This window comes from Rhinatrema bivittatum, chromosome 3 (assembly GCF_901001135.1).
Source record: "Rhinatrema bivittatum chromosome 3, aRhiBiv1.1, whole genome shotgun sequence".
NCBI lineage: Eukaryota > Metazoa > Chordata > Amphibia > Gymnophiona > Rhinatrematidae > Rhinatrema > Rhinatrema bivittatum.
This window is the reverse complement of record NC_042617.1, coordinates 164,668,631-164,681,966: the sequence shown is the minus strand read 5'-3', so window position 1 is coordinate 164,681,966 and position 13,336 is coordinate 164,668,631. Positions and strand designations below refer to the sequence as shown.

General features: G+C 44.2%; 1 protein-coding gene across 1 annotated transcript in view; it reads right to left on the bottom strand.

Moving 5' to 3' along the window:
• The window catches only part of RYR2 (ryanodine receptor 2), a 1,771,220-nt gene that overhangs the window by 230,749 nt on the left and 1,527,135 nt on the right, over positions 1 to 13,336 (bottom strand). The window contains 3 exon segments of the mRNA XM_029593907.1: positions 6,845 to 6,926; positions 9,821 to 9,925; positions 11,350 to 11,478. Of these exon segments, the coding sequence (XP_029449767.1) occupies positions 6,845 to 6,926; positions 9,821 to 9,925; positions 11,350 to 11,478 (316 nt within the window).

Genomic DNA, 13,336 nt, shown 5'->3' with positions numbered 1-13,336 from the left:
TGGACTGGTAGAAGATGAAATGCCGACTCGATGTCCATTTTTGCCATTAGTGCTGACTCCCCGCTCCTCTGAAGAAGAGTTATCACACTGTCAAATGAGGCATATTGCATGGAGCATTCTTCCTGTGGCAGGTGGTCATTAATTGAGAGCCCCGGTGGGAACGATAGGTTTTGGATCAGTCTGTACTTCCCTGGCTCCTTCTTCGGTACCACTACCAGGGGAGATAGTGCCATGTTTTGGAATGGGGGTGACGCAAAAGGGCCTGTCATTCTGCCCAACGACAACTCGGTGTTTAACTTGGCTTGTACTATCTCTGGATCTCTCGTCATCGAAGATGCATTGTATACTGTAAACTCTCTGATATGTCCTTGATAAGGGATTCAGAATCCTTCACTAAATCCTCTAGTGATCCTCCCAGCTTCCTCCCTCCTTGGGTACTAGTCGAGCCACTCCAACATTCTGTCCAATCTGATCGGTGAGGTGGCTTTTTGCTATTGCCTTGCTTCATTTTTTGGGGGGAGAACTCCCCGTGGCCGCCTTCTTTGTACATTTGTTTGCCAGATGAGGTGCCGCACAAATTAAGCAAATGTGCTTGAACCTGCAATCTTTGAACATGCAGGATGATTTGTTAAATCTCTAGCAGGTGTTATTCTGAGTGTTATTCAATCTGCCGTAAGCTGCTCCCGTAGATGGTATCTTTGTTACTGCTCTTCCATGCCCTCCAGCGTCGCCAGCCTTGTTTGTCATTTGTTTTAACCAAAGATCGTCATCGTGGGTCCCCCATGACATCATACCACTCTCCTCCATCTTGTCCTGGAAGTGCTCGTCATAATTTAGCCATGCCCATCCTTCGTATGCTCTGTATGCTTCCAAAATGTCTGCATACCCGAGCATCGGTCCGCATTGCGATGGCTCGTCTTTCGTAATTACACTCATCATCCTAAGGTATGCCCTAAGCCAGTTCAATATGTTGCACGGTATGTTCTTGCCGTCTTCCGGCTGTGCATCCCTGCCCTTGTTCCTTTTCTTGGCTCGTGTGCCTTTCCTTCCTTCCATAAGTTGGACAATGTCAATATACTTCTTTTTTTATATCTTTTTCGTAGCTTTCTCGGCACACTTACTCATAGAGGGGCTATGCTGTTCGATGCCGTGGAGGCCATTCCTGTTTCTCCGTGTGCCATCGGAGTCAGAAGACGAGCTACTGTCACTGGAACTTGAACTGTTCTTTCTCTTTCGCTTTCCGCTCCCCTTCCTGTGCTGCGGAAAAATATGTTCCAGATAAACTCACCTAGCTGTGGTTCCTGCCTTGCTTCTGCTGCCATTTTGTCCCCCGAAACTATCTTTAGGTAGCATCTCAGTCCGCTATTTCGCACGCAGTCTTTGAACTGGATGGTTCACTGGGCTGGTGGCCCTCTCTACAGTGCTGTCTCCTTGTCGCGATGTTGCCACTTTCTGCGCCACTTGCCATGTTCCCGGCTCACCCGCTGCTACCGTCTGCTGGTGGAATCTCCTCTAGTCTCTCCTGCGCTTCTTGGCTATTCCATAATCCCTGCTGCCCTGGCCAATATCCCCAAGGGTATACTGGATATGGTACCCTTCCTGCATAGGCCGTGTGTGACCATTAGAGGAATAGGCTTGGCCCAGGGTTGTTGTTGCTGCCACTGGTGCTGCCTGGAGGCATCCATGGACCACAGGCCCATGGGGGAGAGAACCCAGTAAGTAGGGAAAACCCATGCCTTGTGACTGTTCCCCCATACCCGTGTTCGCACCTGCATGTGGCGGGAACTGTGGCATGCCGATGTCACCTCCGCCCGCTGTTGGCTGCCCCGGGGGGGGGGGGGGGTGCGATGCTGTCTCCCATGGCTGGGTCCCTGCGATTTACTGCCATCTTACGTTGCCCCGTTTTCCTTGTGGGGTCCGTGCCCTTGGTACATCGCGGCCCTCTTTCCAGCCCACTCATGCTAGCGAAGTCCGTGCGCCCTGTACTGTCTTGTGGGGTATCCTTTCTGCGGCCTCCCCCCTCCGCTATCCTCCTTCCTTCGCTGATCCGTGGAGCTTGGGTAGCGGCGCTCCTCTCCTGTCCCCCATTCAGGTTCTCGGTCCCCTTCCCATGCTTGGATGGGTTGTACTCACTGAGCCGCTGGTCCTGAGCCTCTTGCTCCCTCCTCTGTGTTTGGTGCCTTCCTTCCTCTCTGCCTGGTTGGGAACAGCTGTCTGGCACTGTATCCTGTGCCCTGCTCCTTCTCCCTGTGATGTGCAGTTTTCCTTTTTTTTTTTTCTTTTTAAGATTTCTTTGTCCTCAAGTCGGCAGGGGTGTCCAAAATTCGTAGGGACCACGTGGTTGTTGCCCCAGATCCACACAGTGTTCCTCCGACGCTACCTCCTCGTGGGACGGATCCGTTTTTTGTTTTGTGTCCTCTTTTTCTCCCTTTTTGCTTGTCAAGTTGATTGTCGGGCTCCCCGCGCGATTCACTGCCTCCTTGAGCTCTTCGCCACTGTTTCTTACGCCGCAGCCAAGCCTCGAAAGTCGGTCCCCAGAAAGGGGCTGGCTGCGGCGCGGCCCCTTTCTTAAATACCGAGGCCGATGTCATCACGGCCGGATGCAGCCGTCCCTGATGACGCCGGCCCCCAGGAACGCCCCTTAATGCAAGGTGATGCTGCCAATGCCATTGGAGTGCGCCGGAGCGCCACGATGACATCAGCTGGCGCTGCCTGTGGATGCCGAATCACCCATCTTCGCCCATGGCCCCAGGTAAGCCGTGGGCTCTTGCATCCACCTCAGGCCCACCCATTCCAAACACCAGTATATAAAACCTAATAAATAAATAAATAAACAAACAAACAAACTTATATTTTACATTTACAATAATTAGAACAAGGGTGGCCAACTCTGGTCATCTAAACCACAAACAGTCCTGGTTTTCATGATATCTGTAATGAATATGCATGAGATAGATTTCCATGCACTGCCTCCATTGTATGCAAATCTATCTCATGCATATTTATTGCGGATATCCAGAAAATCAGAGCTGTTTGTGGCTCTTGAGAATTGGAATTGGGCACCCCTGAATGAGGACAATGCATGCATAATAATCCAGAATTAAACATTGAAATGGGTATTTTATAAAGTATGAGTATTCTGCTTCTGAAAATAATTGTGTGCATACTTGGAATTATCAACTTGCTGATACCCCCCACCAATTCACCAGACATTCACCATTTCACCTAGGCCCTCCAACACTTCATCCTATACCCCCACTAATTCACCTAGACTTCCCACCCAAAAACTACAGACAAAAGACAAGTTCAATTTCAATTGCGTCAGTAAATTAGCAGGTAAGAAAGTGTATGGACAAACTTGGTAATGTATGCGCATATACTGCTTATAATATAGCAACTTGTGCATGTACTTCCGAACTCCACCCCAGAATGCTCTTAAACTTCCCCTTATATCCGTGTTCACATTTATGTATGTGCATAATCTCAAGGATTATAAAATAGTATATATATGTGCAAACATGCTCCTTATGAGCATATATGCTAATTTTACATGTGCATGCCCTGTGTAACTCTTTGAAAATTACCTCCAATAAGTTTGACAGAGCTAACTCTAGCAAAACGTTCAATATATTTTACATTAGGCATTGACAATGGGAGAAAACATCAAGTAGTATGCATAGCTGCATAGTAAGCAGATGTTTTTAGCGCTCATACTTTACACTAGAGATGTGAATCGGAACCGGAATCTGATCTGTTTCCAGTTCCGATTCAAAATCTTAAAATTTTTATCGTCCTGCCTCGATTTTTTTTTTTTGTTATCGGCTGCGCCCGATCCGATAACAATAAAACCCTCCCCCACTCTCCCGAACCCCCAAAACCGTTTTAAAATTACCTGGTGGTCCAGTTGGGGGCACGGGAAGCGATCTCCCGCTCTCGGGCCATCGGCTGCGTTAAGAAAAAATGTCACCGATGGCCTTTGCCCTTACCATGTGACAGGGAATCCATGCATTGGCCGGCCCCTGTCACATGGTAGGAGCACTGGATCGCCGGCGCCATCTTTAAATAGCACGGATACCCTGTCACATGGTAAGGGCAAAGGGCCATCGGCACCATTTTTATTAGTGGCAGCCAATGGCCCGAAAGTGGGAGACCACCAGGTAATTTTGAAAGGTTTTGGGGGGGGGGGGGGGGTCAGGAGGGTGGGGGAGGCTAAGGGGGTCAATTTAAGGGTCGAGTGGGCTTTTTTTTTTATCGGGCCATCGGCGCTATTTTTTTAGTGGCAGCCAAAATGGCGCCGATGGCCCGAGAGCGGGAGATCGCGCCAGGACCCCCCACTGGACCACCAGGTAATTCAAAACATTTTGGGGGGGGTTCGGGAGGGTGGGGGATTCGTTTTAAAGGGTCGGGATGGGTTTAGGGGTTGTTTTGGTGTGCCGGTTTTCCCGCCCTCCCCCCTCCCCCGATTTATGATTTTTCACGATAAATCGGGGGAATTTCTATTGTATCGCGACTTTAACGATTTTTGACAATTTAAAAAATATCTGATGATTTTTTTAAATCGTCAAAAAATGATTCACATCCCTACTTTACACTACATTTCAAAGAGAAACCACCCAGGTACATACATACAAATAGTACATACATACAAAGAGTGAATGTATTTTGTACCTATTATATATGTGGGTGCCTGAAGTGCTGGGGTGGGGGGAAAAGCACATGTGCAGTAGAAAATTGAATGTATGCATGCAGTTTTCTTCCCCTAACCTAAACAAAGTCAACTTTCAAAGCTATTTCTCCAGGTAAAACAGTGCTTTACCTATGGAAATGGGCTCTTTGAAAATCCCCTATGCTCTCTGAGGGTAAAGGAAAGCATGTTGGGCCACTACACATGTACTTTTACCCACAGGGAGAGGAGACATTCCTGGGGTCAGAACTGAGAAGGAGTTAGCTTGTTAGATTATCTGAATCTCGGGAGTGAAATTTTGATGTATCGGGCCCTCTTTTATGGAATTGTTTGCCAGAAAAGCTCAAAGCTAAAACACGGAGGACACAATTTCGGAAACTCCTTAAGGCACGCCTTTTTTATCAGGCTTCTCCTGAATAATTAAGATGAGATTTGGTGGTTTTCTGGTATTAGAGCAAGCGATTCAGGCAGCTCTTGGAAGTTCTAGCAGTATGGATATTTGCTATAACATCTAGCGAAATTCTGAGTCAGGAAACTCACCCAAAGATGATATTTGTGCAATGTTTCTCTCAACCTAGCTTGATGTTACACATTGGGGCAGATTTTCAGAGCCCTGCTCGCCTAAATCCGCCCAAAACCGGGCGGATTTAGGCGAGCAGGGCCCTGCGCGGCCGGTGAGCCTATTTTACATAGGCCTACCGGCGCGCACAGAGCCCCGGGACTCGCGTAAGTCCCGGGGTTCTCCGAGGGGGGCGTGTCGGGGGCGGGCCCGGTCGTCGCGGCGTTTCGGGGGCGTGTCGGCAGCGTGGCTACGGCCCAGGGCGGTCTGGGGGCGTGGCCGCGCCCTCCGTACCCGCCCCCAGGTCGCGGCCCGGCGCGCAGGAGGCCCGCTCGCGCGCGGGGGATTTACTTCTCCCTCCGGGAGGCGTAATCCCCGGAGAAAGGTAAGGGGGGGGTGTAGACAGGGCCGGGTCGGGTGGGGGTTAGGTAGAGGAAGGGAGGGGAAGGTGAGGGGAGGGCGTTAGAGGATTCCCTCCAAGGCGCTCCGATTTCGGAGCGGCCTTGGAGGGAACGGGGGTAGCTGCGCGGCTCGGCGCGCACCGGCTATACAAAATCGATAGCCTTGCGCGCGCCGATCCAGGTTTTTAGCAGATACGCGCGGCTCCGCGCGTATCTACTAAAATCCAGCGTACTTTTGTTTGCGCAAACAAAAGTAGGTCTATTCGCGGAGTCTGAAAATCCGCCCCAGAGAGTCCATCAATCTAGTTTAAGAGAACATTACACAAATCTCATCTTTGGGTGAGTTTTCTCTCTCTGAAGGTAATCAAATCTTCACAAGAGAGCACTGTTCTTTTCGTACATCTCACTTTGAATGTCAAAGTGGCCCCTAACCCCTACACTAATACCTAAACCTCACCTCGAGTTACTAGGTGGGCCTCCCATAGAGATATAAATACCTATCTAGTGTGGGGGCATTATGGCTAGGTTCTCTCTCTCTCTTGTTGTAGGAGGACCCTGATACCACACCCATTTTCCTATCACATGCGATATTTAGTGCATTTTGATAAATCCAGGCCTAAATGACTTAAAAAAACGGCTCTCTAGTTTAACCGCTTCTGCACCACTGTCACAAATATATCAGTATGCTTGATGAAAGGCAATTAAATGGTCATATTATTGTTAAATAATATACTGATTAGGGGATTAATTGGCCAAATCATTCAATTTCCTTCTACCTTTCTTTGAAAGAACTGTGGTAATTTTCTAATGGCAATAATATATTCTTGATTGTGTATATATTGGTAATAGATTTTCATTTATTGGAAGTTTTCTGAAGAGAATGAGATACAGCAAGAGCTGCCATATAAGTGGCTCTGCAGAATAAAATAGACAGCATTCATGGGAGAGAAGATGTGTTAAGCCAGGCCGACTGTCAAGGCTCAGGGCTAAAACCATGTCAGACTGTTGATCTGGCAGTAGGCAAAGAGAAAGCTGAGCTTATCGTCCTCAAAAAGTGGGAATCCCACAATGTCAACTTGCCATAGGGAAGAATGAAAGGGGTAAGCATCAGAAAGAACTCTATCACATCAATTACAGTTATTTTTTTGAATATTAAGTGATGATGACTTACAAAACATAGTTTCAAGCAAATAGAAATACCTTCCAGCATGGACAGCAACATGACCACCATGTCCTTCTGCAGATCCATCAGCTCTTTCAGTAGTTCAATCTGACTGGAATCCTACAAAACAAGAAAAACGCCATATATAACTTCATAATGTGGCAAACAATAAAATATAACCCCACTGAACAAAGCACCATATATGCAGAACTAAAATACCTGGTCAGTTCTGTAACGTGATTAGTCAAGTGTCTTTCCTATTCTGTGCTTATGAGGAAGATCTTTGATAATTAAGGATCTGGCTAGGTAAATTCTATTCCATGAATGCTACAATTTATGGCAAGGATTTCAGAAACTTGCGAAAATCAAATGCATTGTTTTATATCATGTGAGAAGATTTGTCTTTGAATAATGAGATTACCATGCAATTTTGGAGATCCAATATACATTTTTCTAAATTGCATTTTTATTCTTAGAAAATACTATCTAAAATTTAAAAGCATATATTTGTTTGTTTAATATCTATATGGGTTTGAGAGAGAGAGAACACAATATGTCACTCTACTATTTATGCCATTGAAAGAGGTGGCACTTTTAATTCAGAGTGAGCTTTTGGCGGGGTGGATAGGTTTGGGAAGGAGGTTTTGAATTCACAGTAGGAGGTACGAACAGCAGAGTATGCATCACTGAAGATTTTCTGTCATTTCAATGATGAAAGGTACAAGAGGAGTTGATTTGTACAATGTACTCACTATCTAGCTTGCTGCACTCTCTACCTAGCCTGTTTGAAGCTAGGTAGAGAGTGCATTGTACAAATCAATTCCTGTTGTATCTACAAACTGCATGTAGCATCTCTTAAGAAGTAAGACATAAATTTAGTTTCCATACCAGTCTTTGCCTTATCCTGAACATTTATCAATTAGGATATCCATTAATTAGAGCTGTGCTGAAAATTTGAGATCAGAATCTAGCTAGGTGAATTTCAGCCAATTTCACATTCAACAAACTTTCTGAATTTTTCTTCTCAGATTCCCTGGAGAAATTCATCAAATTTTCCCCAATGAACCTTGGAAAATTCTGCCTGCTTGCATTGATGTAAAATCTGTGGGTACTTTTAACCCACAGACTTCACACCAATTTTCAAAGTGGAAAGAGTGTGCACACTTTCCCTTGGAAAATTATCCCTCCGAAACTACCTGCACATATTTTCACCTACTAATGTATGCACAGATTTTCTCCAGGAAAACTTATGTGCAGACTTTCAAAAATGCAAAATTATGCTTGTGACTGTCAACCCCTCCCCAGTTCTGTGTCCAGGAATGCCTCTGCTCAATGAGGATAGAAGAACACACATACAGGCCCTACATCAAGGCTTTCCAAAACTGTCCTGGGGACCCCATTGTCAGTTGGGGTTTTCAGAATGTCCACGATGAATATGTATGAGATACATTTGCATATCAGGGAGAATCAGTAAATGTAAATTTATCTCATGCATATTTATTGTGGATATCCTGGAAACCTGTCTGTGGGGTCCCCAGAACAGGTTTGGGAAGCCCTGCCCTACACGCATAAGTATCCCGACATGTTGGGCAGGCAGTTTTGTAAAAGGCCATTTCCATGGGTAAATCACTTTTTTACTTCAGAAATAGCTTTTAGAATTAATTTCTTGTTGTCAGTTTGCCACTGATATATCTTATCTTTTAGAATCTGTGTAAAATCTGCCTGTTGTGGACTCCACAAATCAGACAACTTCTAAAACTTTCATACAGATTTTTTTATTTAATAAATCTGCATCCAATTTTGTTTTATGTTTCCCTGATGAACTCACAAACTTCTTGCAGATTTGAATTAGTTTGCAGACTTTTTTTTTTTTTACTATTCCATATCTCTACCACTGAAAAAATGTTTGTTTTAGTAGCATACCCCTGAAAACCGAATAGAGGCTATATCAAACGCCTTGGCAATCAAGAACTTCATTTTTGTTATGGGTATCTCATGCATAAAAGCACAAACATTCCGGGGGAGGGGAGGGACCGAGGCCTCCGGCACAGCAGCTAAGCCGGGGGATTGCACGCCGGCAGCCAGCTGGCGCGCGCAAGTTACGCCTACCAGAGGCAGATGTAACTTATAAAATAAGGGGAGGGGGGATTTAGGTAGGGCTGGGGGGCGGGTTAGATAGGGGAAGGTGCGGGGGGGGGGGGGGGGGGGGGCCTGAAGGAAAGTTCCCTCCGAGGCCGCTCCAATGATCTTCATCAGAGCTCCATGTAGGCTTCACTCTCATTTGGATTTGGAGTTTAGGTGTACAATTCTTGCCTTTTCAACCTATGCTTAAAGCAAGTTATGTACATGAGGGTAATTTTCAGCAGCCCGAATTAGCCTGAATTTTCAAAGTGGACTTATGCACATATACCTAGGTACAGGAAGGTACGCTTATCCCTGAGCTGCTGTAACTTTCTGTGTGTACATTTGCACGTACACTTTCAGAATCAAAAGTATGTGCAAAATACTTTCCCCGCCCCCCCAACTCTACCCCTGGAATGCCTGCCATGAGTGGGGAAAAAGTACATGGGTAATTTTCAAAAGCCTTTTTAAATGCATAAACCATATGTCTGAATGTACCATAAGAACTGATGACTAGACTCAGGGAAGAGATTTCTAGAATCAGGAGAGGCCATAATTCCTAAGCATATAAGAAATAAATTATATTATAAAAAAACCAAACAAATCTTGGAATAAAAATAAAAGAAGGTACAAAAGAGTTAAAAAAAACAAAACAAAGAAAGTAAATAGTAAGGCTGCTTTAATTCAATTTTACAAAAATTAGAGCAACAAATTATTTGAAAGCCAATCCTTAATAGTCAATAGTTTAGTGCTTTTGTACTGGATTCTAGCTGAAAGCTGTGTACATCAGTCAAATAAAACTAATTTTGTGTAATGTGCTGTCCCACTTTTTAGGGTAGGTCTAGCTCGGCTTTCTCTAACTTCAGGATCCCAAATAACAGTGCTCACAGTACCTGAGATAACTTCATCTGCATATGGGCAAAGACATGCAGAAAACCAACCACAGCATCCCACAGTCTGCTGTGTGCCAGACTTTGCTGATTCCCAGTGCATGGACCCTAGAATGGAAATGACAAGGCAACAAAAACAATAGAACATAATGAGCAAAGTTCAACTGCATCATAAAATAGAATTGCTACAAAACTACCCGGCCCCCCTTCTTTATTTTCCTCTGCTGCCCAGCATGCCCTCCCTCAACCACCACCTGTGGCCCATCGCCTACCCCTTCTCCAGCAGGCCCAAGTGCTCCCACGGCCAATCAGACCTCACCCTGGGAAGGTATAGGCTGTTGGCTACAGGGTGGGTGCCATGATGATTGCCATGACTAGCCACACTGATCCTGGAAGTAATGGTGCATGACTTGCCATGTAGTCACATGGGCCCAGCCAACCAGGCTGTAATCACCCATGTGACTTGAAGATGCTGCTTGCAACTTTGCCATAGGTGAAGGTAAGTACAAGCCACTTGCTGTGCCACAGTTGTGGTGTCAGTATACATAGTGCAGCATCAGACATAAAACAGGTTTTATTTCTGTGCCTAGCCTCAAAAATATTGAATTCCTATCACTGGTAAGCCAATAATAAATTAATTAAATAACAATAAAATTAAAAAGATAAATGGTATGTACTGCAACTTTAAACACTGCCAATAATTCCTATTAAGATGCTATTAGATAAATCTGTTTTAGGCTTTTTTCTTAATGATTTACTTTATCAAAAGCGGTGGAATCAATTTACGGTAAACTAAAGCCCTAAGCTAAAACAAAATTACTGAATTCAACCCAACACATTCTTTCCATATTAATAGGAAAATCTTGTGCCACATAGCATATCCCAGGGTTGTCCAATTCTGACCCTCGAGGGCCACCAACTGGTCAGGTTTTCAAAATATCCCTACTGAATATGCATCCAACTGAAGCAATGTGCATGCTTATTTAGCTCATGCATATTCATTAGGGTTGTCCTGAAAACCCGACTGGCATGCGATTCTCGAGAACCAGAGTTGGACACTCCTGGTATTTCCTAAAATCCATGTTTGCCAGCAGAGGCTTAACAGAGAACTGTATAAAGCTCATATTTTAAGTCTAGCAAACACAAATTAAAGCTCCTGATGTTGACCACTGCTGTGTATCTTGCGGTTCTTTTCTCCCCCAGGGAACCCTGTGTGTGAAGGAAAGAACATTTTTTTAATGTGGTGATCTGTTCCCCCATGCTCCTTTTTTCCTTCACATTATTATTGATCTAATCAAGACAGTGCAAACAGATTGCTCACTTTTCATTTTTTTTTCAAAATAACCTGGAAATCAACATTTAGACGCACGTTGCTACAGTTTCAGTACAGAGAGGACCTGATTTACTAAGCCATTTTCCCTAGCCACAGGAAATCACTCAGTAAGCCAGGCACAAAAACTGTTCCTATTACAATTTTGCTGTGGTTCATCTTAAGTGACTCTCTGGCCATCCAGCTTCATTTTACTATTTACCTGAATGTATTCCGTGAGCGTATTGAAAACCTGCTTTGCCACTTTGATTGCTTTGGAGAAATTCCGCTGTCCTTGTTCATCAATGACATCTTTCCCAGAGTAATACCAGTAAAAGTCACTAATCGACTCCTGCAACATGAATGTTAAAAAGATGAGTTACAAAACCTTGCACAAGGTAAAGCATTGACTGGTAAGGTCATCTGCAGTTACTCTACAATCTGTTCTTCAAGAAAATATCTAGAATGCAGGAAAACTATGTTTTTTAAATATCTGCCTATAGTTAAATCAGCCATTGAAATATATTTAGTATCATTAGCATCCTATTGTCATAGCTGAGGAAAAGACCAGTATTCTGTGATGACAGCTACATTATGACTGAATTTAACAAGGCCAAAAGTAAGGGTTCCATGTGAAAACAAGTCCCTTTCTAGCTTCTTATTTTCCAAAAGTTATCTTAATCATTTTATTTTTGGCCAGTTGGGGCCTGCTCCCTAGGCAATAGTAGGAACTACACAGTTGTGGCAATTCCTTTTGTCTGGATTTCAACCAGCCTGTGGCAGGGGTACATATTCCTGTCTGAGAGCTACCAAGCCAGATGTGAATGAAAGGCATGTAGGTGTGTTCAAGTGAATGGATGTTTGAGGGCATATCTGGGAGTGAGACAGGAGGATCTTCCTGCACACACTTTTTTCCCCTCTGAATATTTATCAAATATCTTCTTTTGAGAACGTAGCTATTTGGATTTATCTGAAATTCACTCTCCAGATGACAAAGATATTGGGGGTGAATCAATCCCTTAATTATAACAACACGGTTATGCTAACAGAAGCAGAATAATTGAAACAATGCATAAAAACATAAGAAATGCCATGCTGGGTCAGGCCAAGACCCACTGACTCCAGCATCCAGTCCCAATCAGTGGCCAGTCCAGGCTTCCAAGTACCTGGCAAATCCCATTAAGTAGTTCTAATTCCTGTTACTCACGCCCAGGGATAGTAATAACTTTCTTTAGTCTACCGGCTAACAATGTTTAATGTACTTTTCTTCTACAAACTTGTCCAAACCTTTTTTAAACCCTGCTATGCCAGTTGCCTTGACCACTTCCTCTGGCAATAGACTCCACAGCTTGATTGTGCACTGAGTGAAAAAGTACTTTCTATGATTTATTTTGACTCTCCTTGTTTTAATATTATTTGAAAGAGTAACAACTAACCATCCTTTTAATCACCCATTCCACCCCTCTCATGATTTTATATACTTCTATCATGTCCCCTCTTAGTCATTTTCTTTCCAAGTTGAAGAACCATAACCCGCATAGCTCTCATCATAGGAGAGCAATTCCATTCCCTTTATCATATTTGTTGCTCCCCTTTGCACGTTTTCTCATTCCGTTATGTCTTTTTTGAGATAGAGCATCCAGAATGGCACATACTACTAAAGGTCTGGTTGCACTATGGATGTTTACTGGATTGATGTTTTTAAAGTAATATTATTATTAAGGGGGAATGAATCTGGATGTATTAACAAGTCGGAAAGGAAAAGCATGCAGAGGCTTGGCTTCAGTAATGTTTTCCAACACAGGGTTCTTGAAGGAGTACATGTGAGTGTGATATGAGAGATGTGGCTGTGGTAGGGGGGAATTGTGATAGAGGTGTGTTTAGGGGAAATGGAGGGTGTGGATTTATGAGGGTGTGGGAGTGGGGAGCATATCTAAATATATGCGAGGATGGATAAGTAGGGGTGGTGGAGATGTGTGTTTCAGGATGTGGAGATGTAAATGTGTATAGATGTTAAGCTATATAGTCTGATAGGAGACAGATGTGTGTTTGGGTTGGTTTGTGTTTGGGAAGTGTGTGGGGGTAATGTTTGGCAGAGTTAAGGCAGATGTGGGGTGTGATTTTCTTAGGGTTTGTATGTTTGTGCATAGGGGTGGATTTGGGTATGTGTGTGTATGTGTGTGTGTGTGTGTGTACAAGGGTGAATGTGT